The sequence below is a fragment of the Microtus oregoni genome, unplaced genomic scaffold, assembly GCF_018167655.1.
Source record: "Microtus oregoni isolate MIOR12 unplaced genomic scaffold, Mior012 000095F_ref0000231, whole genome shotgun sequence".
Classification (NCBI taxonomy): Eukaryota; Metazoa; Chordata; class Mammalia; order Rodentia; family Cricetidae; genus Microtus; species Microtus oregoni.
The window spans coordinates 908,222-935,908 of record NW_024544708.1 but is presented as its reverse complement, the minus strand read 5'-3'; the positions used below and the strand labels follow the sequence as shown (position 1 = coordinate 935,908).

The 27,687-nt window shown below is 44.9% G+C and overlaps 1 protein-coding gene across 1 annotated transcript in view; it reads left to right on the top strand.

The window, feature by feature from the left end:
• LOC121442781 (laminin subunit alpha-1-like) overlaps positions 1-27,687 on the top strand; it is a 120,216-nt gene that overhangs the window by 37,767 nt on the left and 54,762 nt on the right. Inside the window, exons 4-18 of the mRNA XM_041644393.1 lie at positions 5,434-5,676; positions 6,724-6,903; positions 8,692-8,781; positions 9,871-9,988; positions 11,659-11,837; positions 12,473-12,578; positions 13,435-13,595; positions 14,635-14,775; positions 15,982-16,155; positions 18,051-18,152; positions 18,431-18,642; positions 19,420-19,531; positions 22,736-22,846; positions 26,131-26,258; positions 26,969-27,055. Of these exons, the coding sequence (XP_041500327.1) occupies positions 5,434-5,676; positions 6,724-6,903; positions 8,692-8,781; positions 9,871-9,988; positions 11,659-11,837; positions 12,473-12,578; positions 13,435-13,595; positions 14,635-14,775; positions 15,982-16,155; positions 18,051-18,152; positions 18,431-18,642; positions 19,420-19,531; positions 22,736-22,846; positions 26,131-26,258; positions 26,969-27,055 (2,144 nt within the window). The remainder of the gene's footprint in view (positions 1-5,433; positions 5,677-6,723; positions 6,904-8,691; positions 8,782-9,870; positions 9,989-11,658; positions 11,838-12,472; positions 12,579-13,434; positions 13,596-14,634; positions 14,776-15,981; positions 16,156-18,050; positions 18,153-18,430; positions 18,643-19,419; positions 19,532-22,735; positions 22,847-26,130; positions 26,259-26,968; positions 27,056-27,687) is intronic.

The following is a 27,687-nucleotide window of genomic DNA, read 5'->3' as shown; positions in this document are numbered from 1 at the left end:
GAGCATTTGGTGACAAGAAGGTTCCAGAATACATAGTAGAATTTGGCCATATATTTGGAGAAATACATTGAGATAGAATACTAGGGATGGAGAACATCCTATCTTTCAGTTCTCTCTTCTCTGGTAAAGTGGCTTAACATTTTTGTATTGAAATAGTAAACACTGTTAGTAATCTTCGGGTGGGACGGTGGCATCAGGAGGATGCCTTCTGGGCTCATTGGTATAGCCTTTCCCCACTGATGGGAAACAGGTCCACCGCTGACAGACATCTTTAAAATTCCTTTTCCACCTTCAGATCACATATTAAACCTGATTCTTGTTGGGCTCCTATCTCTGAGCCCTCTTGCTGGCCAAGGTCTTGTGCATTTACATATTTCAGCATGGATCAAAAGTGAATGTTCTTTGATGCTCTGAGATGTTCCTAAGAGTTGTAGGGTAAGAAACCTGCTTGGTCGGAGTTTATCCACACAGGCAGTCAATCCGTCCCCCCCCCCAAGAAAAGGCAGAACAGGAAGGAGTTGGGAGTCACTGAACTTTGACCCATTTACTTCACGGGTTAATATCAGCGCCAAAGTGAGAGGAAAAGAAATCCAAAGTTCCCTCCGCATTCTTGAAGCTATCTTTTCGTCCTTATTTGTATAGGCTGGTCTTCTTGGAGGGTTCGAGAGAAACGGCCAGCCCTCACTTTACAGTAATCACTCCTGAGGGATTTGTCTAGAATCACCTTTGCAAGTGTGCCTCCCCAGCAAGAGTCTCAGCTCCCTGGCTTGCAATGTCCTCGCTTTGAGGCTCCTCCCTATCGCTTTGCCAGGTTCTCGAGTCACGGATGACCCTTCTGTTTAGCGACTGTTTCTTCATTCTCGAGTAAGAAATGAGAATCCAAGTGGTGCTTTGAAATTTCCTTATGATGGTTTCACAAGCAGCAGAGCTTACAAAGAGCAAACTCGTTGCTTCGGTAGGGAATCAGTCAAGTGATAGGGTTTTATCAAATACACTCTTCACCTAGATACCCTTTGTGATGAGTTTGTTTCCCCTGAAACTGTCAGCCATAAAGTGGTCCCTGTTCAGTCGCTGTCAGAGATGCAGGTGGGGTGGGCCTCTGCACATGGATTCTGAGAGAACGCAATGGTACAGAGAACAGCGGCGGAGGAGGAACCTCTGGCCTTGCGAATGAGGTTATCTGTGCTCTCAGATGTCTGTGCCTGGGTTGGATTTACTCTGTTTAAGTTAAGATTGAGGCTCACACCAGAATTCTGTCTGGATTTCTTTGTGTAGAAAGGCTGCAGCGTTTGATGTGTGCCGACAATACTTTCTGTGACAATGTTTATGTGTATCCAAGTATTCAGTTAACGAAGGCCAGCGAGTGGAAAGCTGTCGTGAAGTGGATTTGAAAATGGCTGGATCAGCTGCAGCTTTGGCAACACAGCACTGACTCAGACTCCCGTGGAAATGCTTGCATCAACAGTGTGTGTTCAGCCAAGCTTACACCGAGAGAAAAGACAGTTTAGTCTCTAGCATGTCAGAATACTGGCGGCAGAAGTTTCATGGATTTGGTTTGGACAAAGGTTTAAGATTCTATCCGTTAGCAGAATCTCTCGATTTCGCTTTATTGTGTGTGAGATCTGCTTCTCAACTAGAATTGGCAAGTTAGGACCTTCTTAGCTGAGACTGCTGTAACAGGTACCACAGGGCAACATAAAGGAAAGAAATTGGTCCCAGATCAAGGTATCTTTGTTTGCAGGTGGTTGCCTCTACTCTGTGTCTTCGTGTGGTATTCCCTCATGTGTGTCTGTCCCACGTTCTTCATTTATTATGTGTGTATATGCATCCATGTTTGCACACCTGTCTATGTGAAGGCCAGCCTCCAGCTCAATCGTCTTTAGATTTTTTTTCAATTTATTTTGTGTGTGAGTTAATGTATTTAGGTAAACGTATGCACAGTGGAGGCCAGAGGGTGACCTTAAGAGTCATTCCGCCAGGAGCTAACCATCTTGGGTTTGTGACACTATAGTATCTTTCATTTTATTAGACACATAGACTAGGCTGGGCTGTCTGGCCAGCAAGCCACAGGTTTTTTTCACCCAACTCCAACCTCTCCAGTGCTGGGATTACAAGGACATGCCATGGTGTCCAGCTCTTAAAATCTGGGCCCTAAGAACCAGACTCAGTTCCTCATACTTGCTGAAAGATCTGTCTTCCTGCTCCACCTCACTGGTCTGGAATTCACCAAATTGGTTTAGCTAGCTGGCGTTGGAGCCCTAGAAATCTACCTCGGAGCAGGGCTGTGATCACAAGGGCATACTTAGCGTCTCATTGTTGTTTGTTTTTATGTGAGTTCTGGGGCTTGAACTCAGACCCTTGTGCGGCACAGCAAGCTCTCAGCCGAGTGAGCTCTCTCCCACACCACTCAGTTCTTGTAAGGACGCCAGTCACGGTCAGGCAGCCACCTTTTACTTCAGAGACCTTATCTCCAAACACAGTGGCATTTGGTGGTCAGGAGTGACAAGTCAGGACTTTACCCAGGAAATCTGGGGAGTCCGTAAGTCAGCCCGCAGCATGCCTTTGGTGGCGCCCATTTATATTTAGACTCTTGACAGCATCCCCTTCCTCCTTATCAGGCTTGGAGCTCAGGCCAGTGTTCTTTTCAATTCTTGTTCCCATTTTGGGGAGCCTGAGACAGACTGAGGCAACAATGGCCAATAAAGTTGTGTTTAGAGTCCTCATCCCATCTGCTTCCTTCCTATCAGAGCTACAGCCCGCATTCCTCTTTTAGTTTGCTTCCTGGTCTCTGATTTGGGGACCTTGAGGTCTGTGGAGAGATTGTGAGAACAATGACCTGTTTCCTGATAAAAAGACAGGTGCTTGCCCTACAGAGGGACGTACCACACGAACACAGAGAGCTAAAATGTCAGGCAGCCATGGCCTTCACAGGTTAGCCTCTGCAAGGGAGCACTCAGCATCGAGGGAACAATTGTTTGAGATAAGGAGAGATGGTTGTAGGCACATAACTGGTGTGTGATGGGCTAACTCTGACAAGCTCGTGTGTCCCGAAATTAGTGAGCACTAGGTGGAGAAACAGAAACCAAGAACTTCAGAGGCAGACAACTTTACGCCCTGTGTTTATGTATTCATACACAAATGTTATGTGTGTAAAGCTACAAGCATACAAAAGATCTTATGGACGCATTCACATATATGTATTATGTGTGTAAAAGTCCCCCACTTACTGACAGCGCTACTCCAGAGTCCCCTCAACATCTCAAATCCACAGATACTGGTCTGTCAGTAACTTTTCAGTGTTTCCACAAAGTCCCTGCTGAAAACAACTTCTGGTCTCCACAGGTGTGCACATGCACACGGCCTGTGTGCGTGCACGAGCACACGCACAGATTTTGGATGCTAGAAGTGATGTTTGAGAGCGCAGTTTAAATAGTTGGTGAGGGGTCATGTGACAGTGGAATCTGGCATCTTCTCACTATCACATAGGATTCAACAGATGTTTTCATCCACACAGAAACAGGGGTTGTCAGAAAGCAAACCCCATCTCAGACCAGTGAGTCTGCCATGATTGGGAATGCCCAGGGTGGTGCTGATGTGGAGAGATGGCGCCTCGTTTGTGCTGGATCTGGGACTAGATCTAAGAAATCCTGTTCAGATCTACCCTTCATCCGCCTTCTTCAATCATACCACACACAGCCTCCTCCTGTGTGCATAGTCGCCGTTGGGCTGCATTGCTTCCTAATCAGTAGCTTACACAGTTCTAGGTTCACAGTAAAGAGTGTGCAGGTCATTCATGTCTTCCTTCTTCCACCGTGAGTTCTTTTGTTATCGTCTTGAATTAGTGTGGGGCGTTTATACAACCAGTGGTCCTGCATTCTTCCACGCATTGACTGGTGTTTAGTTTGCTCTTCTAAGCTGTGCGTGTTCTGCATGTTTTGACCACTGTATAATGGCCTACGTCCGCAATGAAGGACCATGTAGGGTCATTTCATCTCCTGTCCCTTCTGCTTATCCCTCCCTCCTCTGAGTTTCTAACAACCTCTGATCTTTATACTGCCTCCATAGCGTTACCTTTTCCAGAATGTCAGACAGTTGGAACCTGGGGCATGTTGCCTCTTCAGAGTGGCTTCTTTCAGTTAGCGGTGTGCAACTAACTCCCCTTCCTGCCTTTTTGGCCACTGTATGTAATTTGTTTGTCTGTCCACTGGCTAGCATGCCATTTGGGTACATTGTTTACTTAGGGGAGCACTTTTTATTGCTTCTTGAGTTTGGACAGTTATAAACAAAGCTATTGGGACCATCTTTTCAAGTTTTCATTTGGGTAATTATTGACAAGCATAGTTATTGGTTCATACAGAGGGTACTTACAATTTTATGTGAAAATGTGGTACTGGTGTCTCATGTGTTCTTGTCGCTCCACGTCTTTGCCAACATTTGGTATTGTCTGTGCTTTGTATTTTGGCCCTTCTAACAGACTATGAGGAGTTATCTTTCTCACATTCAGCGTTATCTTCAATTCACTGTAAGAAATAGATTTAAGCTGGGCGGTGGTGGCGCATGCCTTTAATCCCAGTACTCGGGAGGCAGAGGCAGGCGGATCTCTGTGAGTTCAAGACCAGCCTGGTCTACAAGAGCTAGTTCCAGGACAGGCTCCAAAACCACAGAGAAACCCTGTCTCAAAAAAACCAAAAAAAAAAAAAAAATAGATTTAACATTACCATTAATGTAAAATAACACTGCTACTGTCAGATCCTAACAGGAAGATGGGAAACAGTGGAGAAATCCCATATTAACACTAACACTGTTAGTGATAAGAGTTAAGTACGTGTTGTTTCGTTGTTGTTTATTTTGGAAACAATACCTTCAGGAGGTACATGTTCCTGACTGTCAGATGTGAACAGTTGTACTTACAAGTATAGAAATACCCAGACAGTCATCATATGATGGTCCTCTCATCGAACACTCGGGCCTTCGAGCATTTGCAAATGCTGATTCTGTTTTAATATTTTATATATTTAATATTTAATGTGTACAACATCATTAGTTGCTGCATATGCATACCATGAAATAACCACAGTACGTCTGTAATTCCAGCTTTATCATCTTTGTTGTGTGTGTGTGTGTGTGTGTGTGTGTGTGTGTGTGTGTGTGTGTTGGAGCACAGGTCTTTCTGTTTAGCAAATTCCAAAAGAGTCCAGGATTGTTACCATAGCAACACTGTTAAACTTTGGACCTGTCTGTCCTGCACAGCTGAAAAACTGTGCCCGGCATCTGCCTCTTGTCCTTCTTCCAGCCCCTGGTAACCAGAGTTCTGCAAGGTGTCTGTGAGTTGGGTTGGTTTGGGTTCACACGCGAGCGAGTTCCTGTAGTGTTTGTCTTCTCACGTTTGACTTATTAATTCTGGATTGAAGTCTTCTAGTGTCTCTGTTTCAGGTCTTTCAGGTTGCGTATGTCATCATTAAAGCCGCCAATGCCCCTCGCCCCGGAAACTGGATTTTGGAGCGATCTGTGGATGGCATCAAGTTCAAACCCTGGCAGTACTACGCAATCAGTGATGCGGAGTGTTTGACACGCTACAAAATATCTCCAAGGCGGGGACCTCCCACTTACAGAGCTGACAATGAAGTGATCTGCACCTCGTATTATTCGAAACTTGTACCACTTGAGCATGGAGAGGTACTGTGTCCACGGCAGGAATGGCTGCCTGTTATTAGAGACCCCTACTTCAGATGCCACCATGGTATCCTTCATGGGAGTCTATAGTAAACATTCAGAATCAGTCACCCTTAATCCAAAGGTATGCCTGTGGCTGCCTTGCTACTTAAAGTCTCCCTGACTGGTGTCTGCTTTAGCTTCTTGTTTTCTTCCCAGCATGCAATTCCCTCGGTCTTCACTCTGCTGTGTTTGCACAGCCTCACCAGTCCCCTTCCCACCACAGAATCTTTCCGTAAGATCAGGGCAAGAACATGTGTTATATTAAAGAGAAGCCAGGATGGTGATATATAAGTGTAATTCTCGCACTCCAGAGGCTGAGGCAGGAGGATCATGAGTTGGAGGGATACGTAGCAAAACGTCTTCAATAGTACTAAGAACATGGGTAGAGGAAAAGGAGATAGCAAAAGTGCTTCTAAAAGGTGTAGTTCCTCTGTCTCCCTCTTCCTCAGGGGTGTGGAGCGGCCCATGAAGTAGCTACTCAGTGTATGCTTCAGTAAACCTGGAGTGAAACAGAAGCAATACAATCTTCATTGGCACCTTGCTTGATGAGTGAACGCTGTAGAACTCACAAGCGTGCTCTGTAGCCGTAGCTGGGCAGAAAACTCTCCAGTCACAGAGATTAACTAAGACAGCAGGCATCCTTAAAGTTTGGGGCACAGTTCTCTTACCCTCTCTAGCCTGCTCATGGCTTAGGCCTTTGGTTGAGGAGATGCAGCATCTTGGTCTGTGTTCAGAGACCCTCACAATGCGGGCAGAAGGGCACCATTGAAGGGACTCCGGTGGTCTCTGAGGTAGTGGAGTGGGTAACCCACAAACTGAGACAGAATGGGGATCATGGTTTATGAGTACCTAACATGCGGTAGATGGGCTGTTTCGTTTGTTTTTTGTTTTACACAGAACCCAGTTTTTAGGTTTATCTTTGTAAAGATTCTGATGCCGTCAGCCAGCATGCATGTATGTGTACATGTTACACATGCGCAGAATTGACATGTGTTTGTCTGTGTCCAGATTCACACATCACTCATCAACGGCAGGCCAAGCGCTGATGACCCTTCACCCAAGCTGCTGGAGTTCACCTCAGCGCGGTACATACGGCTTCGTCTGCAGCGTATCAGGACGCTCAATGCAGACCTCATGACCCTTAGCCATCGGGACCTCAGAGACCTTGACCCTATTGTCACAAGACGCGTGAGTATCTGCTGTGGCCCTGACCACCTTGAAGGACTTGATTCAGGACATATTCTTCGTTTCCTTTGGCTTGCTATGACTACCTCCTGTCATTTGTGGCAAAGCTCTGTAGGTGATGGCCCCGGCGTCCATTCCACAGATCTCCTTTCTCCTTCCTACCTGTCCCCATAGTGTGCACACCTGGAGAATGGCATGGCCACTGTCCTAAAGATCCCAGTCTGGTACCACATCCGAGCTTTAGCAACTCGGGCACTTTAATTTTTTTTTCTTCTGAAGCGATAAAATTGGAGAAATAGTCAGGAAGACATATTCAGGAAGCTTTTAAATGTACAGTTGAATATTAAGGTCACCTGTGGCCAAACATTTTTATGACCCTCCCATCACTTCGCAGTGAATTACTAGCTTGTGGGGTAGCTGTGTGTATAACTCAGCTAACCTTGTTTAAAAGCAGATGCCACATTTTAGTCATTTGACATTTGCAAGCCCTGATCTTTTTCTTTCTTTTACTTTTTTTAAATTTATTTATTTATTAAAGATTTCTGCCTCCTCCTCGCCACCACCTCCCATTTCCCTCCCCCTCCCCCATGAAATCCCCCTCCCTCATCAGCCCGAAGAGCAATCAGGGTTCCCTGACCTGTGGGAAGTCCAAGGACCACCCACCTCCATCCAGGTCTAGTAAGGTGAGCATCCCAACTGCCTAGGCTCCCACAAAGCCAGTGCGTGCAGTAGGATCAAAAACCCATTGCCATTGTTCTTGAGTTCTCAGTAGTTCTGCTGCCCTGATCTTATAATAGCCAGTCTTGTCAAGCCCTGCGGGCTGTTGGAATGCCACCCATGGCGCACCCTGGTGGGGTTCATTTGTATTTTCCTGATGGCTAGAATGAGCCTGTTAAGAGTTGACCTTTTTTGGTCCATTTTCGCGTATTTTTGGTTTAGACCATATTATGGATATCTTCTCACTGAGTTTTTCTGTTTATTTTTTTGAAACTATAACTTTTGATGAACACATCAACATAGGAAGAATTTTGGAGGACTTTTAAACAATATTGAGTTATCTAGTCCATACACTTAACGGTACTGTCTGCACTTAGGTGACTCCGCCTTGAGTCCCCTCGGCAATATTTTATTGTTGATTCGTAAACCTGCTACTCAGAGATGCAAGAAGAAAGCAAAGATAAGCAGCACGGGTGTGCAGGACTGAGTCCTCATCGTCGGTAGCTGGCACGATCATTCGCACAGATAATCTACAAAACAACTACTAGAAATAACACTGAGGTTGGCAAGGCAGTCATGCCAAATCAATCCATAAAGGGGAAAGGCATTTCTAAATAATGGTAGCAAACAATGTAAAATAAAATTAAAAAAATAATACGACGAGACAGAAGTATGAGCCAGCGATGCAGTGTGACGTCCAAGGAAAGACGGTTTGCGCGCATGCACGAGTCCACATCTTGATGATGCGTCATCCTTCCTGTGCACGTCTGTGCACCTCGGCGGTCCTACGGAACTCAGCAGCGAGAGTGATGAAGAGGACTGCTTTGGCTTAAGGCAAAACCACATTGGAAAATTCTTCTAGACTTCTAGATTCTGTTCATGAGCTGATTCGAGTGTTATTGGTTCAAACTAAGACTTTTTTGTGTGTGCAATAACATTTAAAATGTGGATGTAATTAAGTTTAGCATTCCAAAAGCAAGCCATGAGCCCAGCTGGTATGGTGGGGTGCCATCCCTTACCTTGCACCAAAGTCAGAGGGTTTCTAACTTCTGTTTGTTACACCCCTTTTTCCAGTATTACTATTCAATCAAAGACATTTCCGTCGGAGGCATGTGCATTTGCTACGGCCACGCCAGCAGCTGCCCATGGGACGAAGAAGCTAAGGTTAGTTGTGGTGTTTTACTGTTACTGAAACCTCAGTGGAGCAGTTAAAGTGGCAATGTTTCCCTGTCTTTATTTATCCAAAGCAGACAGTAAGAGGCATCAAACCGTGTTAAAAAATTTAGACTACCTGATTGGTTTGATTTTTGCTTTGTTTGGAGGACATATTTTTAAGTAACCCCTCCTGTGTTGTTTAGTAATAATATGTCCATGAAAAGAGACTGACAACTCCATGATCTTCCATATTCTTAAAAGAGAGTCAAGTAAGTGGCATGTGCTGATATAAATTATATTTGCTATTTCTGTGATTCCCTTCTTTCCATCTCGGTGGTACTAAATCAAGATAAAATAGACTTTGTCTCTGTGGATGTAATGCTAAATTAATAATTGGATAACTCCTTTCAAAACACTCAGTTACTCCCAACCTTTAGAGCTCTGTACCGGTTGAGAAGGAGTATTCTGTGCTACTGTTAATTATATTTGTTTGATCTTTGCACTGCTTGGGGCTGAACTTGGTCCTCAGCATACTACGCAAGCACTCCATCAGTGAGACACACCCTCAGCCCACACTTTCTACTGTAAAATCATTTTTAACATTTACTTAATGAGGTGTATGCCAGGGTACATATGTAGATGTGAACTCATGGACCACAGTTCTCTCCTCCCATCATGTGACTTTCTTGGATACAACTGTAGTTTTCCGGCTTGGTGGCAAGTGCTTTCGCAGGCTTGCCTATTATTATATTTTGGTACTGAAAACTGTATTGATAAACATTAGAAAATCGTCAAGCAAACAATGATGAAATCTATTAATAAGGAGTCAAACCATTGACCGGGACTTCCAACCCTAAAGTCGGCGCATCCTTTTAAAGGACATTCTTGTTAGTTAACCCATATTTCAGTTGTGTTTGTAATCAGGTTATGTGTGTGTCCTCTCCGGAAGTCCAGTGTCAGCTGGTTTGATACAGTCCCAGATGCCTCGCTGTCAAGACTTACCACGTCACAGGATCACTTTCTTTTTTCTTAAATGAAATTAAGAAAACCACACAGGTAAAAGTTTTCAGCTTTCATTCCGTGTCCCTGTTCCGGCAGCAACTGCAGTGTCAGTGTGAGCATAACACCTGCGGGGAGAGCTGTGACCGCTGCTGTCCCGGCTTCCATCAGCAGCCCTGGAGGCCCGGGACCATTTCCTCGGGCAACGAGTGTGAGGGTGAGTACACCGTCGGCCTGGACAGAGACGGCTCCTGCTTGGCGTGCTTAAGTCATGGCGTCCTGATTATTAGAATGACTGGATCACTTGGTTTTTGTTTTGTTTTGCATTTCAAATACTACCCAAAGCAGCGTATCCTTGGTGACATTTAAGGGCTAAAAGTATTATAGATTCACATTTTTTTTTTTTTTTTGGTTTTTTCGAGACAGGGTTTCTCTGTGGCTTTGGAGCCTGTCCTGGAACTAGCTCTGTAGACCAGGCTGGTCTCGAACTCACAGAGATCCGCCTGCCTCTGCCTCCCGAGTGCTGGGGTTAAAGGCGTGCGCCACCATCGCCCGGCTAGATTCACTATTTTACATACGTTTTTTTCCCCATGTGTACTGTTATTAGCTATAAATGTGAAGGTGAAATTAATTAATTATGGTACTGAGAATTGAACCTAAAGGAGTCCACCATGCTAGGAGAAGCTCTACCCCTGACTTACATCCCCAGCTATAGTTACTTGGTCCAGCCCGAGATCTCGGCAGGTAAAAGGCGCTTGCCATCAAACCCAGTGACCTGATTTTGAGCTCTGGGATCCATGTGGTGGCACACAAAACCCAACTCTCTTTTTGCTGTCGTTTGATCTCCACATGCAGCTATGGGCTACACATGCCTCCCACAACACCCTCCCCCCGCAAACACACATGCACCAGCAAATTGAAAACATGGTTAAATTGAAACAAAACAGTATTTCACTTTATCTCCCTCCTTCCCACTTTCTACTTCTTAGTATTTTTTTCTAATAATCTATGGTATATATTAATATGTTCCTATTTTCAATGTTTCTTACATGTAAAATGACATAATAATACATGCCATTCTACAGACTTGATTTTAGTTCAGCTTTTCCATGTGTCTAGGTGTGTCTTGCCTGCTTGTGTGTCTATGCGTCACTTGCATACCTAGTGCCCAGGAGGAGGGCATCAGAGCCCCAGAAGTGGACTGACAAATGGTTAGGATCTGCCCCGTGGGCATGGGAGTTGAATCTGGGTCCTCTACAAGAGCCGCCAGTGCTCTCAACATCTGAGCCCTCTCTCCAACCCCAGAACTGCTTTTTTGTTTTAAGACCTGGGCCTCACATTTATCAAACAAGCAGACCCACCCTCCAAGGCAACTATATCACATTTTGAGGGGTAACAAGGTCTCCTCTAGTGCGGGCTGAGTCAGACCCCGTCCTGCTGCAGCCTCTTAACCCTGAGATTACACGTGTACGCTGCCATTTCCACCCAGTACATTTAATAATTTTGATAGCAATTCCCATTTTTTCCTCTAGGATGTTGTCTGTATCTTTTTTTTAAGCATCTATTTATTTAGTGTGAATGGGTGTTTTGCTTGCATGCAGTCTATGCCTAGTGTCCAGGGAGGCCAGAAGAGGGCATCGGATCCCCTGGGATTGGTGTTAAGGATGGTTGTGAGCCACCATGAGTGTACTGGAAACTGAAACCTGAACCTCTGGAAGGACAGCCAGCGTCCTTTACCACTGAGCCATCTGTCCAGCCCTTGCCTATATCTAATGGAATTATTTATGCTAGGATCTTAAGGCACGGGCATTTACATTATGGAATGAGGGTTTTCTTTAGATAGGACACAGTATGTGTGTTAATTGAGATATTCAACTATTCTCCTAGAATGCAATTGTCACAATAAAGCCAAAGACTGTTACTACGACGAGAACGTTGCAAAGGAGAAGAGAAGTCTGAACATGGCTGGGCAGTACATTGGAGGGGGCGTTTGTATCAACTGCCGGCAGAATACCACAGGGATCAACTGCGAGACCTGTGTCGATCAGTATTACAGACCTCACAAGGTAGGTGTGCTTCTTCCTGCAGCCGAGCTCCAAGACCTTCTTGACCTTCTTCCTGCAGCCAGCTACACAGCCTTCGAGGCTGGAAAACACACCTCCTTAAGGGTGGACCTCTGTTGTGAAGGACCTTTCCTTTCTTCAAGGTCCTAGAGTCCTCCAGCTTTGTCTCCTACCCTGGCTTGCTGCCTTGCTCAAAGTGGAAGTCTCCATGCGTTGATATTTAACTTGAATTGGGGTTACGGGCTATGTGATTACAGATAATTCTAACTATAAATGTGCAGACTTGGTTAAGAACTAGGGGGGCCATAGCTCGTTCGTAAGATGCATTCACTCAACCTTCTGTGACTGTTACGGAGTCAGACTCTTGGAGTGGCAATTGTAAATGGCAGAGAGGGAAGGGGGACTGTGGAAACAAGAAAGGGTCACACCTTGCTGACGATACTCACTGCTGTCAGCATCAAAGAGATGTTTAGAGCCTCTTGCTTGAGGATGTATTATCTTCCTGACACCTACATTCCCGGTTACACATATCTCTGCGATAGTCTCACCTGGAAGCTGCTGCCTTGACATGGTGGCTGTTATTTCAAGTCATGCCGTTATCCCTGGTGAGGTCATCCAGGACACCTTCTGCCTTTCAGGTGTCCCCTTATGAGGACCAGCCTTGTCGTCCCTGTGACTGTGACCCAGTGGGGTCCCTGAGTGCTGTCTGTATCAAGGATGACCTCCATTCTGACTTAGCCAACGGTAAGAACTTGGTCTATTACATGCGCAGTTGATCTAGGTTGTATGTATAAACTGTCTGTGTTGTGCAGAATTGTTTCCAGGGTCGAGAAATTGGAGGGTTTGTGTGGATTCTCTTGTTCACTAACTATTTATTATCTTCCGCATGCAAACAGCCATCTAGCATGTGGGTGGAGCTTTGGTAGTCACTTTATTCTCTTATTCTGGCTCCAGGAGGGTCGTGCTATGTGGGCAGCATGTGACTATTACGGTTCTTTCTTTTATGATTAATATTTGTTTGGCTATGTCACATTTTATATGTTCAAGTAGTTATTAGTGAATGAATAGATACTATTTATTAATGGATGAATAGATATATATATATATATATATATAGCCTGGTATTTCTCTTTACTGAGTCTGGCTAAGACATTGAGTGCAGCTGTGGTCGGCCCATTAGTGGGGAACTTTGGGTTTCTTCGTCCCTTCCAGCCGTGATGAATAACACGGCTGTGGGCATTCACGTAGTTACTTTCGTGGGTGTGTGTTCTATTTCACTGTGGGATCAGGAGTGGGGTTTCAGTATCACATGGTGGCTCTCCCTGTGGGTTTAATCTCAGTGTTTCTCATTACACCAACACTATAGCAAGCTGTGGTCTATAGGCCAGTCTGCAAACTGTTTTATGTGTCCAGAGAAAGCTGTGGACATTCACATATGGATGGTGGTCCATGGCTGCGTGAGAGCGTTGAGAAAGAGCACATGGTTTAGTCAGCTGTACCTGAAATCCTGCTCAAAGAGGTGGCGCCATCTGCACTCGCCAGCCCCTGCTTTAAACCCTGGAACTTCATGTTGAATCAGTGTTGCTGTTTTCTCCCCCAGGGAAGTGGCCAGGCCAGTGTCCATGTAAGGAAGGTTATGCCGGAGACAAATGTGATCGCTGCCAGTTTGGCTACCGGGGTTTCCCGAACTGCATGCCCTGTGACTGCAGTATCGTGGGTAGCGTGAATGACGACCCATGCTCAGAGCCATGTCTTTGTAAGGTAAATGTGGAGCCAAAGAAGCTTTGAGTGTCTTCTGGGGCTCTCCGGTCCGCTGGATCACATGATCAGGTCTTGTGCAGAACAGGGAGGTTTTAGTAGAAGCAGCATGTCGCAGCAAGCTTGGATGGAGATGGGCACCTGGTTTCCTCTTTTGTGGCACCTCTGGGTAGCAGCCATGTATTCCCGAGGCATTTCTGGGACTTCTAGATGAAGCCCAACCTTGCATGCCATTTCCTTGGCATTGGCTTTAATTCTGGGGCATTGGCTCCCAGTTTCATGTTTGGAGGAGAACCAGGTAAATACTGAATTTCCCAGAACCCTAATGAAATGCAGATCGGTTATCTTGAATTTCTCTTCAATGAGAATTGTGTAATTGTAGGAATGTGTACATGTGGTGCCCGAGGAGGGTCTTATTTGGTCATGGGATATTAATAACCGTTTCCCCGGAATTCGTGCGATTTCCTGTATGTACCTTATGTCTTATTCCCATGAAGGCAGAGTCTTCTATCTATGAAAATAAGCTTGCCTATAAGTAAAACAAATAACCATATAACCCTCTTCAAATCCTAAAATGGTTGTACAGGCAAGGCACGATGCGTATGCCTGAAATCCCCGTGTCTAGAAGGGTTTGAGAAATGGAGGCCAGTCAGCCTGGGCTATACAGTAAGACCCTGTCTCAAAGAGGGGGGAAAACTAAAACAAAACGAAATGCAAGTATAAATAAATAAGCGAATAGCTTTGACTTAATGAAAAGATCTAAAACAAAACAATTTTTTTTTTTGATGCGACGACCAAGCTCTAACATCTGAGACTTGGTCTTGGTCACAGAAGCAAGCCAGTTGTTGCGGGTTCCCCATTCATAAATATCAACTGCTTGAGGTTTCTCACGGACTTTGAATATTTGTTTAGCAGAGGATTTATTACCTGTTTGTGTGGCCTTCTCCTTCCCAGTGTCTGTCATGATGTGTCGTCTTTCCTCTGTCTCTCTGGATACATTGGCCCCCACCAGCTAATCCTTCTTTTAAAAATAACTTTACAGAAAAATGTTGAAGGAAAGAATTGTGATCGCTGCAAGCCAGGATTCTATAACTTGCAGGAAAGAAACCCCCAGGGCTGCTCTGAGTGCTTCTGCTTCGGCGTCTCTGATGTCTGTGACAGCCTCACGTGGTCCATTAGTCAGGTGAGAGACGCTGCGAGTTGGTTAGTAAGTGGGCCAGGGAGGCCATCTGTGGTCGTGTTAGGATGCCAGGAGGCCAGCTTCCCCTGAACCATTCTCTTTCCTTTGGAGAGACCAAGGCACGGATCCAAGGCAGCCCACTCGTAAGCGCATTGCTGTCTTTGCATTCTAATATGTGTGTTTATTTCCATATACGTTCTCTAGTTGGAATAATTGGCTGGAATGGTGCTGTAGAACATTCCTTGTTTGCATTTCGTCTGTAGAACACACTTGGGGTCACGGGAATTTTTCATTTCAAAGACGCTTGGAGTGGGAGGCATTCCAGCGGTGGGAGCAGAACGACCTCAGATGGCCCGGAATTATAAGGACAGGCAGGGTTGGGGTATGGGCTGTTCTGGGGCAGGGGATTAGAAGGGTTCACTGTGAGATGACTGGAAGCTAGGGAGGGGCTTCTGGGTTCTGGGATTAGCTACTAGTGATCTTTGTGGTCAACACACTAGGGGGGCTTCTCACCACCCCTGGGCAAGCGACTCGTTGGCAATACAAGGTCGGAGATTTTTATATATTTTTCGTCATTTTTAGCTATAAGGCGGGACCAAGGATCATTAGAAATAGGATGGATTAGGATAGAATAGAAACAGGAAGATACTTTAATCATGACATTTATAGACTGAGCATCCCTCATCTAAGAAGCTAAGATACTGGGGAACAGAAGATTTTGGATTTTTCCCTTTAGGAATATATATATTCTTGTCCCATATACACCTTATCCACATAACCTGAATATAGGTTTTATGTAATGTTTTGAATGTACCTGTTTTATGACTCAGGTGAGGTCAGGTGTGAAGCTTTCCATTTGTGATTCCAATAACTCTGGGTTTTGGGGACATTTATAGATTAGTGGTATTGAACTTGTAGTAATTTCTTTGTTCTTATTAAACATCTCAAGTTTGTAACCCTGTTCTGCATGCTCGTGCCCTTCAGTTGTGTGTTAACCGATGTGGGTTTGAGGTGTGTGTCGTGTGCCCAGCCTCTCTGGATCCTATGACAAGTCCCTCAGTGTGGTTCAATGACAACGGTCCTGTTAGCTCTGTCTTGAGCATAAACTCGCTCCACCTGTCTCCTTGTTGCAAAGATACTTACACAGGATTGGGTGGAATCTAAGGAGACCTTTATGCCATATTCTAAAATTCTTAATTTTTTTTTAAGGTGACCAATATGTCAGGGTGGCTGGTCACTGACTTCATCAGTCCAAATATGATCCAGTCTCAGCAGGATGCCCTGGGTGGGCGCCATCAGGTCAGCATCAACCACACGGCCGTCATGCAGAGACTGCGGTCCACGTACTACTGGGCAGCTCCGGAGGCCTACCTCGGAAACAAGGTACGTGTGGGAAGGCAGGGGGAGGAACAATGTCCAGCTAGAAATCTCAGAGAACATTAAGAACGCAAAGCAGACTTGCCACAAGTTAGTGCTTACAGCCTTCATGCACACCACACTGGGCACTAGATCTCTTCGGTCCTTTTTGAACTCTGTAGTACAACATCCCATTATCCTTTGCTCTTCTGCATCTTGTTCCTCAACAGTGTACCTTGTGAATCTTCACCATCACTGGCTTTCTCCTTTATTCCTCTGGGTCCTTGAATAAGTCAGACCTTTACGGAGTGTTGGCTACATTCCCACTTTGCCGGGTGAGCAGCAGACGTCCCAGTGGCCCATGTAATGGTACAGGACACCCAGGGAATGGCTCCTACAGCAGAGTGTGTTCTCCTCCCTGTTTCCACATCAGGATAAACTGATGCTCACTGAAGGTCTCAGGAGACCAAAACAATGAACATTTTAATATAAAGAAAATGCAAGACAGTGATCTACAGTGTTGCTTGTCCAGAGAGTTGACTTTTAAGATTGAACCTTCTTCCCATCAGTGATTGGTTTTCACTCACCAGCCAATTATGCCCCGTCTCTTTGGATTCTGACTAACTAGTACATACATCCAGGTGGCCTGTTTAAGTAACTCTGGTTTGTTTTAAGGTGACCCTACACCTTCATAATAGTAGTTGGTAAGCATCTAGTTAATTTTATTACCATTTTTTTCTAATTTGTATATAAATATATATGTAGAGCTACCTGCCCGTCTATCTGTCTATCTGTTTGGGGGACAGACAGTTGCTGTATATCCCTGGCTGACCTGGCATTTATACTCTGGCCTTAGACTTCTGAGTACCAGAGGTATAAGTGTATACCTTCATATGTGGCCTAACTTGTAAATTATCATTATACGATAGATTCTATTAGACAGACATCTTATCACCAGAGAAACTGAAAAAATTCGTTTTCAGATTTTATGATTGTACCATTGCAGCCTGAATTTTATGGCCTATTCCTTAGGAAGGAACTCTCCAATATACAGTAGTTGCCCCTAGCATGCGTTAATGGACATTCCTAGTATATATTGATGGACATCCCTCATATACATTTAAAAGCGAAAATCTTTGAGCGCTTCCTTTAAATGAGGTATCTAATTAGCTTAGCAGTGAAATGAAAAGGTCCATGTAAGTGTAATAAATACAGCTGCCAAGATGGCTCGACAGGTAAAGGTGCTTGCTGCTAAGTCTGACCTGAGTTCAATCCCTAGGAACCACATGGTTAAAAGAGAGACCCAGCTTCCTTGAGTTGTCCCAGACCTTCATACCTATGCCACGGCACACACTCCATCCCCAAATAAATGCATTTAAAATTATTTTTAAGGTCTATCTATCTATTATCTATCTATCTCTATATATATCTATATATCTATCATCTATCTATCTCTCTCTATATCTGTATATCTATCTATCTATCATCTATCTCTCTATCTCTCTCTATATATCTATATATCTATCATCTATCTATATATCTATATATCTGTATATCTATCTATCATCTAGCTCTCTCTATATCTATCTATCTATCATCTATCTATCTATATATCTATATATCTGTATATCTTTCTATCTATCATCTAGCTAGCTAGCTATCATCTACCTCCCTCCCTACCTACCTAACCAACCTTTGTTTTTTTTTTACCTTGGGGATTCTATATATCCTTCTTCTGCAAATGTCAAGGATTACCTCCTCATCATCATATCCAGGATATTGTATATGATATGCCTTTACTGTGAATTTCCTCCCTGTCACCTTCAGGATGGATGCACCCAGGTGGATCCTAGCAACATTTTCCCCTGACTCAAGGCTATAGCCATTGTCCCCTGGTCCTTACCCTCTCTGTACTCTTCCAGCTGACGGCATTTGGCGGGTTCCTGAAGTACACGGTGTCTTATGACATCCCGGTGGAGACAGTTGACGGTGACCTCATGTCTCATGCTGACGTCATCATCAAGGTGACGAATGCGCATTGATTTGCTATAGAGCTTGGGGTCTGGTGGGAGTGGCACACTCATGAACACATACATGTGTGGGCATGTAGCTTACGTGCACAACTGCATATACACACACAAAATAAAAAATGTAGTTAACTCCCCCTTATTCAGTAACTCCAGATTGAGAAACACGCTCCATTACATGTTTGATGTAAGAACTTGGTTGCTGGCTACAGAATTTTAATTTTTGGTCACTAAGTTGGATTACAAATGTCTCTCCTCTCGGTTTTATATGCTAGGGAAACGGGCTCACTCTAAGCACAAAGGCGGAGGGCCTGTCCTTGCAACCCTATGAGGAATACTTCAACGTGGTTAGACTTGTGCCCGAGAACTTCCGGGACTTTAAATCCAGAAGGGAGGTTGACCGCGACCAGCTAATGACCGTCCTGGCCAATGTGACGCATCTCTTGATCAGAGCCAATTATAATTCTGCGAAAGTGGCACTCTACAGGTATGTACTGGAAGGAGGGAAACAGATTTCTACCGAGGTACTGCAATCTTGTCTTTAATGTTGTATACTTCAAGGTTACTATAAATATGAAGGCTACAGTTGAAGTAGGTGTGTTAGAATTGCCTTCACGCATGTGACAGTGAAGACATGAGATACGTGTAATGACAAATGCGTCTGGTAGGAAACAGACGATTTTAGGTTCAGCATCCTTCAGGTGTAGTGCTTCCAAGCAATGCTTCGTGAGCCAACAGTACCTGAGCCATTTAGTCTCCCTGGCCCTTCTCTCTCTCTCTCTCTCTCTCTCTCTCTCTCTCTCTCTCTCTCCCTCTCTCCCTCTCTCCCTCTCTCCCTCTCTCTCTTCATTCCCCTGATGCCAATGACCTTAGTTGTACACAGTTATTTGAACTACTGAATCATTTGGTTGCCTCGCGGGGGTCTGTTTGTGGAAGCCCGGTGTAAAACAGGACGCAGCTGAAGTAAGCCTGGTAACGCCCGGCAGAGGCTCGTCGCTGCATTCGCAATGAGGCAGCTGGTACTGGGGCAGTGCCTCCATCAGAGCTTTCCCTTGGCAGCCCAGGGGCAGTAGCACTTGTAAACTGCTGGAAGACTCCCACAGGAAAACGGTGGCTTCTGCAGTGCCTGGTGGAGACTCTCTAGCTACTCAAAGTCACTCCTTGCCCGTGTCCTTCAACTAAACCATTTAGGGGCTTGTCTCTGTGAAGTGGGATGATCTTTTGCAAGGATGAGAGCTATATGATGCCTCTTGTCTGTTTGCAGGCTGGATTCGGTCTCTTTGGACGTAGCGAACCCTAATGCTATAGACCTGGCAGTAGCCGCTGATGTGGAGCACTGTGAATGTCCCCAAGGCTACACGGGGACCTCCTGTGAGGTACTGCTGGCCCCTGCCAGTCTCCTCCTTTCCTTAGCTTCCAGAGGGGAAGTGTGTGCTAAAGTTGATGTGATGAACATGTGTATGTTCACTTTAGAAAACTCCCATGTGGCTGAGACTTTATTAAATTATAGGACCATTGGGCATTGTATTGTTTTCAAGAGTGAATCCTGCTCTTGCAAAGGAAGTAAATTCAATACCTAGCACCCACATCTGACAGTTTGTAACTTCCTGTAACTCTAACTTGAGGGGGATTCGATGCCTCTGGTGTCTGTCAGCACCTGTACTCGTGTGTGTGTGCGCGCGCACACACACACATGACTAAAATACATCTTTTAAAATAAACAGATAGCTAGATTCCTCTGCAGGGGTTGACTGGTGTACCTTGAAGTCTCTGGACTCTGTGCAGCTCTCTTGCCTCAGCCAATAGGAAATTGGCGGTGCTTATTACTGGCTGTGCATCTCTGAGGAGGATCAACTTGATTCTCTGAATGTTTCCAGCTACCTATGGAAGACCAGCATATTTGCACAAGCCAGATCCATCTTGAGACCACATAGTCCTCTGGTTTACTCTGGCTGTCTGGACCTTATATGGCAGCGCAGGTCCTGCACCCATGGATTGAATCAACCATGTACTAATGGCTATATTCCCCACTGATAATATTGTGCCTTCACCAAGTATGTATAGATCTTTTCCATATTATTCTTAAACAAGAGAGTATAATGTTTACTTGCATAGCATTTGTGTTTCACTAATTGTCATTAGCGATCTAGAGATGTGTTAAAATATCTAGAAGATGTACACAGATTACATACAAATACAGTATCATCTTATATAAATGGCTTCAATGTTGTGGCATCCATTGGGGACCTTGAGCCAATTCCCCACAGAGATGGAGAGGTGACTTTCTATGAAGATGTGTTTATATGTTATCAATAGAATTCTTGAAATTTAGGTAGACCAGATGGCTCAGCCTGTAAAAGTGCATGCTGCCCAACCTGATGGTCTGAGCTTAATCTCTGATAAGCAATAATGGGAGCAGAGAACAGGTCATGCTTGCACACGCGTGAGCATGCACACACACACACTTTGGCTAAGTATTGATAATAACCACTGATGAGTACATGCTGTGTATTTAGCCAAGCTCTAAGATCTTCCCATATTCTCCCTCATGATTCATGTGTCCTGACAAGTAACTCTCATGTAGGACAGATCAACTGCTGGTGGAGTCTTTCCAAATTCCCTGGGCTTTGGGGGCTGTGGACTGATGATCATACAGACATGAAAGATTTCACTCGGCTGTGCTCAGTAGTCCTGAGGAACTGGTCCCAGGATCCATGGAGAATCTCGCAATCTGCCAATTGCATATATAGAGTTTAAGTGATATGATATTTCCATATACCCCAGCAACATGATTTTTGCATGCTTTATATGTCCTCTAAATTACTAATAAACCCAGAAATGTAAATGTCATGTAAAGGGTTGTTAAAATATATTGTTCAAGGGATAATGCCCAGAAATATGTGTGTACATATTTTCCCATAACACATTTATTCACTGTTGTTTGACTCTATCCCTGTGGTCCCTGAAGACATGCAGCCTTCAACTGAATGCCTTTTCCAGTGTTTTTACTAAGCAGCCGAGTTCATTCTTTTACCAAACTCATACACAGAAACTGGCCATCAGGCTGCTGCTTTTACGAATTGATTTTTCTGCAGCACTTGAAGCTGCTTGCCTATGGACCGACACTCTCTAAGGGGAGCCAGTTGGATGGAGGCTTTAGGGGACTTCTGTGAGATCCATGTGAGAGACTGTATTTATTGTTTGTATACTTTCAAAACTTTGCATTGGACCTGGTTGCACAGGCTTGTAATAAGAGCCTGAAGCAGGAGGATTGCAAATTCGGGATTTATCTGGGAATGGTATCAAAACTATCTCAAAAAAAAAAAAAACCAGAAACAGGACTTGGCATATAGCTCTGTGGCAGAGTATATATGTGTGCAGAGTCCTACGTTCAATCCTGAATACACACACACATGTTACACACCCCACATATTTGTGTATGTGCGTATATATGTATTATATCATATCATATATATATGATACAAACTAGTGTTATCAAGCCTCCTTCTCCCACCCCATCTCTTCGAGAGACAGATGAGCAGGCAGTGAAAAATCCAAGCCCTTGGCAGCTGGATATGGCATGGTTTTGGAGATGGGCACTGTTGCCTTTGAGTTGTCTCCCTGAGGCCACACCAGGTGCTGCCTAATGTCCTGTGCCCTGCACTTGCTGTCTCTAAAGCAGAAGTGCTTTTCTTGAGGAGGCCTTGAGAGCCAAGTGCACCGCTGTGTGGAAAGCCGATGGTTCAGGAGCAGTGCGTGTCCTTGGGTGCCCATACGGCCTCTCTGACTTGATCCCACAGGAGGGGCACCTGGCGCACTGTAACCCAGGCCTGCCCTTGAGCATGGTCAATGTTTGATAGCAGCCTTCAGTGATTTGTAAGCAAAGGGGGCGGCAGGGTGGGGAGGGGAGTTGAGAGAAAAGAAGTCCTCTGATAGAAAACCGACAAGACGGGATTCCACCTATGCTCGTTGAGGGTCGGTGCAGTAGAGTCCATGAAGGCTCAGTGCGGACCCAGGGCATAGCCTTTAAATTCCTGTGTGCCTGACTCTACTTCAAAGGGAAACATGTGGGGCCTTATCACGTGGGTCTCCAAGGCCAATTCCTTGGGCCTTCTGCCAGTGTGTTAGGGTGGCCAGCATGTTGAGGACATAGTGTGATAGTTACCTATAGGTAGTCTGAACAAGTCGGTTTTGCACACACCTATAAATATATATTTACATACATATGTACCAAATATGTCAAATGTTTGTGAGCTATATTTATCCACGGAATACATTAAATACACACTAAATAACCTTGTGCTAGCTGAGATGGTTGCACACCTCAGTAAGTTTGCTGAAAGGCACTGGGGTTGCACACTTAATTAAAGTGGACATGGAAAAGCTGTCTTGGTTAAAACGTTCGACAGTTAGAAAGGAAAAATGTATCCCTGCTTGTGAAAAATTAAGCAGTTTGCTTTTCAAAGTGCATTGGACAGACGATAGATTGCAGAATAGGCAAAGCTACACGTTGCCCGATACACACACACAAGGCCGTATTTCAGGAGCCCAGGCTACAGACTGGTCCCTTTCTCTTGCAGTCCTGCCTCCCGGGCTATTATCGAGTGGATGGGATACTCTTTGGAGGAATCTGCCTGCCCTGCGAATGCCACGGCCATGCATCCGAGTGTGACATTCATGGAATTTGCTCCGTGAGTCTATTGCTGACTTGGGTGTCCCTCACTCTGACTTCCTCATTGCCACGTGTTGTGAGCTGTGACTCCCGACCTCAGCTCTGATGCGGTAGACATCAAATTCAAGTCTGTATCTTCAGCCGTCACCTGTTTTTCTTTAACCTGCTTTGCTTCCTGCCTTGCTTTAGTGGGATGAGTTGAGCATCTGAAAATTCATCTGCAAATCCAAGTCCTGAACCTTGTGACCTGTGGCTTCCCATCACGAAGGAGAAGTCCCATACCCATTCTTTTGTGATGAATCACTCAAAACACATGCATGTTAAAATTATTGTATGTCTTTGCTTTCGGCCTGTGTGTATAAGGCATACACAAAACATCATGCTTAGAATTAGGTTCGATCCTCAACACACCTCATATATATTATATATATCCATATATACTATATACAAATGTACATGTAAAACTTTACAAATCTAATGTACAAATAGAATCATAAGCCTTGATAAAATCACATTTGCCATATGTAAATTTGTAGTTAGTTCAGCTGAATCCTACAGACAAAAGCCTCTTTTGTGAGCATTGTAAGTAGGAACAGAGCTCCACAAATGGGCAGTTAATCTTAAGTATGAGCTTTGTGGCTGGCGCAAGGCAATGCTTGTCTAAGTTCAACCAGGAATTCCTTCTGCCTTTAAGGAAGCTACCCTCACCCTGTGTTTAGATGGATTCACTGCTCAGGGAGTGTGTCAGTGTATATATATATATAGTTACTGTCTGGGCAAGGAGGCCCCAGCCCCATGTTCTTTAATAAGAAAGGTTGATTGAGTCACAGGACCAAGGGAAGGTAATTGTCAGGCCCCAGGAGAAGGACCGAAGCCTGACATCCTGGATTGCCTTCTTTCTCATTGTTCATTGAGCAAACCTTCATTTGTTCTTTATTATCTTTATTCTAGCTGCTAAGCATCCACAGCCACTGCATGGGTATCTCAGTCCCTCTGGGATGGCTTTCCTTCAGAACCTGGCTCTAGTGGCCGGGGGGAGGTTGTTGTTTGTTTCTTATGTCTTCTGCCGTGTGGGTCTGCCAGCTCCTGCCCACCCCTGGCCGCAGATTTCCCACCAACATTTGAGGGTAGCCAGTGTGTTGAGGATGCGTTTCTGTTGGTTAGCTTAATTAAAGATAGTCTGCATATAAGGATTTCGTGTGCTTCTATAAATATATAGTTGCAGAAATATGTTTCAAATAAGCTCAGTGTGTATGAACTGTACTCATCTACCGAATGCATTCAGATGCAAAGGAACTAGAGCTAAATGAATGGCACCTATTTAGTATGTCTGGTAACTACTCTTTTATTCTCCACTTATAATACACAAATTCTGGAGTTGCAAACACTTTTTAGAAACTGGTTTCGACTTAGAGGGAAGCCATGGCACATTAGAGAGTCCCTTGGTGTCTTAATCAGGGTTTCTAAAGCTGTGAAGAGACACCATGATCGTGGCAACTCTTATAAAGGAAAACATTTAATTGGGGGCTGGCTTGCAGTTTCAGAGGGTCAGTCCATTATCATCATGGCAGGACGTGGTGGCATGTGGGCAGACATGTGCTAGAGAAGGAGGGATGCATCTTGATCTACAGACAACAGGAAATAGGCTGCATCACTGGGTGTAGCTTGAACATAAGAGACCTCAAAGCCTGGCCCCATAGTGACACACTCCTCCAACAAGCCCACACCTCCTAATAGTGCTACTCCCTATGCGCGCGCGTATGGGGGCCAGTTATATTCAAACCACCGCACTTGGGGATCTTGGCCAGCATCCCAATGCTAAAATCTCACATAACTGTGACATTTTTTGTTGGTACCACACCATTCATTAAACCATGTGTTTTCCTCCCATCTTATCAGCATTTCCACTCCCACCTGTTCTCTCTTTAGGGTTAAAACCAAGAGTCCTCTGGCTTAACAAAGCCATGTTTCCCTTGTCTCCTGTCTCCTGTGGTAGCTCACACTTTCTTGTGCTCTTCACGAATGACAGACCCTCTGCCAAATGCCCTTAGCGAGGACTTGTCACATATGATGTCACATATGATGCTTCCCTGTGACTTCACTGAAACTGGACATTGGGACACAAGGCTGTGGAAATGATACAGCTTATCTGAACATCCAGGGGTCCATGACATCACTGTGTTTGCTTCTGGGGATGTCTGCCTGGTCCACCTAGATAAGATAGTACCTGCTAGCCTTTTCCACCAAGTTATTATTTTCCCCTTTAGACGGGTAATGCTTATTTTTAAGGGAAATGGGTGGAAATAAAGATAACTTAGATGAAAATTGAAGGAAATCCAAAGTCTTGCCTAAGAGCTGGGCTGAGGCTTAGTGGTTCAGTTCTTTCTTGTCTTGGGCTCTTATGTCTTAGCTGTTTCAATGAAAGAAGAAATTTCTCTTTCCAAAAGAGATGATGCTCTCACCCTCTGGCATCCAGACCACCAGCAGCATCAGCACCCAGAGTGGCCCATCCCCAAGGAAACACCAAGACATGTGCTCCTTGGGATCATCAACAGAATGGCAAAACAGTTTACCCAAATAGAAAGAAAGTTCAGCCTGGCCCCTTTGATCTGACTCCACACTCCACAGACTTGTGTGGACATAAAAACACTGCTCTTGCCTCAAAGGAGATGAGAGAAAGTTTATGTTGGAGTCAAAGTTGGATGAGTGGCGGCCCAAGAGTGCAGACTTAGGCTACCCCAAATCCATGCTGTAGCATGGCAATAGAAGTTTGTATAGTAACAGAACACGGTCTTACATCAAGGTCCTCTTCAAACCTGCTGCTGGAGAAGATAGATAGATAGATAGATAGATAGATAGATAGATAGATAGATAACCCGGTGGGGAATTCTCTGCTGCAGTCCCAGCTGCTGTCTGCTGATACACTTAGATTTTGGATGGTAGAAGCTAGTGATCTTCTCTTCCAAAGGACTTGTTGAGTTCCTAGTAGGTAACTCCCAACCTTACCTGTATCTTCAGCCCCAGGGGATCTGATGGCATCTTTTGATCTCTGCAGACATCTGCACACACGTGTGACTATACCCATGTGTGGACATACATGCGTATATGCATAATTAAAACATGTAAGACTTGTCTGTCTGAAAACAGGGAATTCTTCCCTCCGTCGCTCAGGGTCCACGTGGGTTTAAGCCCTTAACCCTTCCTTGGTTTTGTTTTAACTTGAAATTCAGCTTCTTAGTGGATGAATCAGAAAATCCTTTCAGGAAGTCTGAACTGACTCATCTTTTCATGCGTGTGACCTAGGCGTGTACACACAACACCACAGGGAATCACTGTGAACAGTGCCTGCCCGGCTTCTACGGGACACCTTTGCACGGGACGCCAGGGGACTGCCAGCCTTGTGCCTGCCCCCTCCTCATTGACTCCAACAAGTAAGTCTCAGCCTCCACTAGCTGGTTCTGTCTGGTGTGGCCAGATCCCCCCTGCTGTGCATTCTGATGTTTCCAAGCAAGACTGTGTCATGCATGTTCCGTGCCATGAGGGACAGTAAATTGGATGAGAGGCTCAGAGGGAGAATGTTGTTATTAAAAAACCTGGTGAATTTAATAACACAATGGGAGGCGTGTGACAGCAACAATGCACACACTTTTCTCATCTTGTCTAATGTCTGCCGTGTGTCTTTCACAAGAATCCATTTGGTGCTCAAGACAGTGATGATTTAAGCAATGTTCTTGGGTTGGATGAGGCTTGATCAGATGATCAAACTGTGAAAATAGAAAGCTGAGTCTATCCACCGAGTCAGCAATTGTATATTACATGCCTGTTGTAGACTGAGTTTCAAAGTAGGCGATGTGAGCTGCAGGGCACACACACATGAAGCAGTAGATGATGGACAAAGGAGGCTAATGGCTGTGCCAGGGCGGATCTAGGACCAAAGACTGAGAGAGAACCTGCAGAGGAAGCAGGAGATGATGGACAAAGGAGGCTAATGGCTGTGCCAGGGTGGATTCAGGACTAAAGACTGAGCGAGAACCTGCAGAGCATTTGTTAGGACAGATGTTTCCAAAAATAACCATTTTAAATATTTAGGAAGGAGCAGCGTCCACTGGAAAAATCACATTAATTTCACGTGTTTTCACAGTTTCAGCCCCACCTGCCACCTTACTGATGGAGAGAATGTGGTTTGTGACCAGTGTGCTCCGGGTTACTCAGGATCCTGGTGTGAGAGGTACCTTGTGGCTCTCCAACCCCCAGTTTCACAAAGCAGAATCAACTATTTTAAAAGTCCAGCAGAAAGTCCGTATTTTCTTCTTAAATATCTACAAATCTATAATGTTAGTGGATGCATAGCAGTTATCCAGACCCTGTAGATGTGGTGTGATAATTCATTGTATGTATATAATGTGTAGTGGTGGACACTTAAAATCTATAACTTTAAGTGTGGTTGTGGCATCTCGGTGCATTGCTGATATTGCATAAGGTCATGGAGAAAAGCAGGATGACCATGGAGAGAACAGTGTTTCACCTCCTGGAGTGCATCTGTGATCACACCAAAGACTATGGGGGGTGGAGGGGTCAGTAGTTACAGTCGTCATGTGTCTGAGTATTCAGTTGTCCAGACAATAGTGAAGGCATTGGGAGGTTTGATTTAGGAGCCATCTCTGGCATCCAAAAGCTCGTCTGTGTTTTCCCACATATAAGCCTTGGTGTCTCTGCCCCTGGTGCATCCTGTCAAGAGCTGGGTGACATCCTGAGTGGCCAGAGGGAGGTCAGAATTGGCTCTGGACGTGGTTGCACAGCATCTGGGTTTATGCTCGTTTTGGATCTGTTCCACCTCACAACAGGCACGGAAGATTTGTG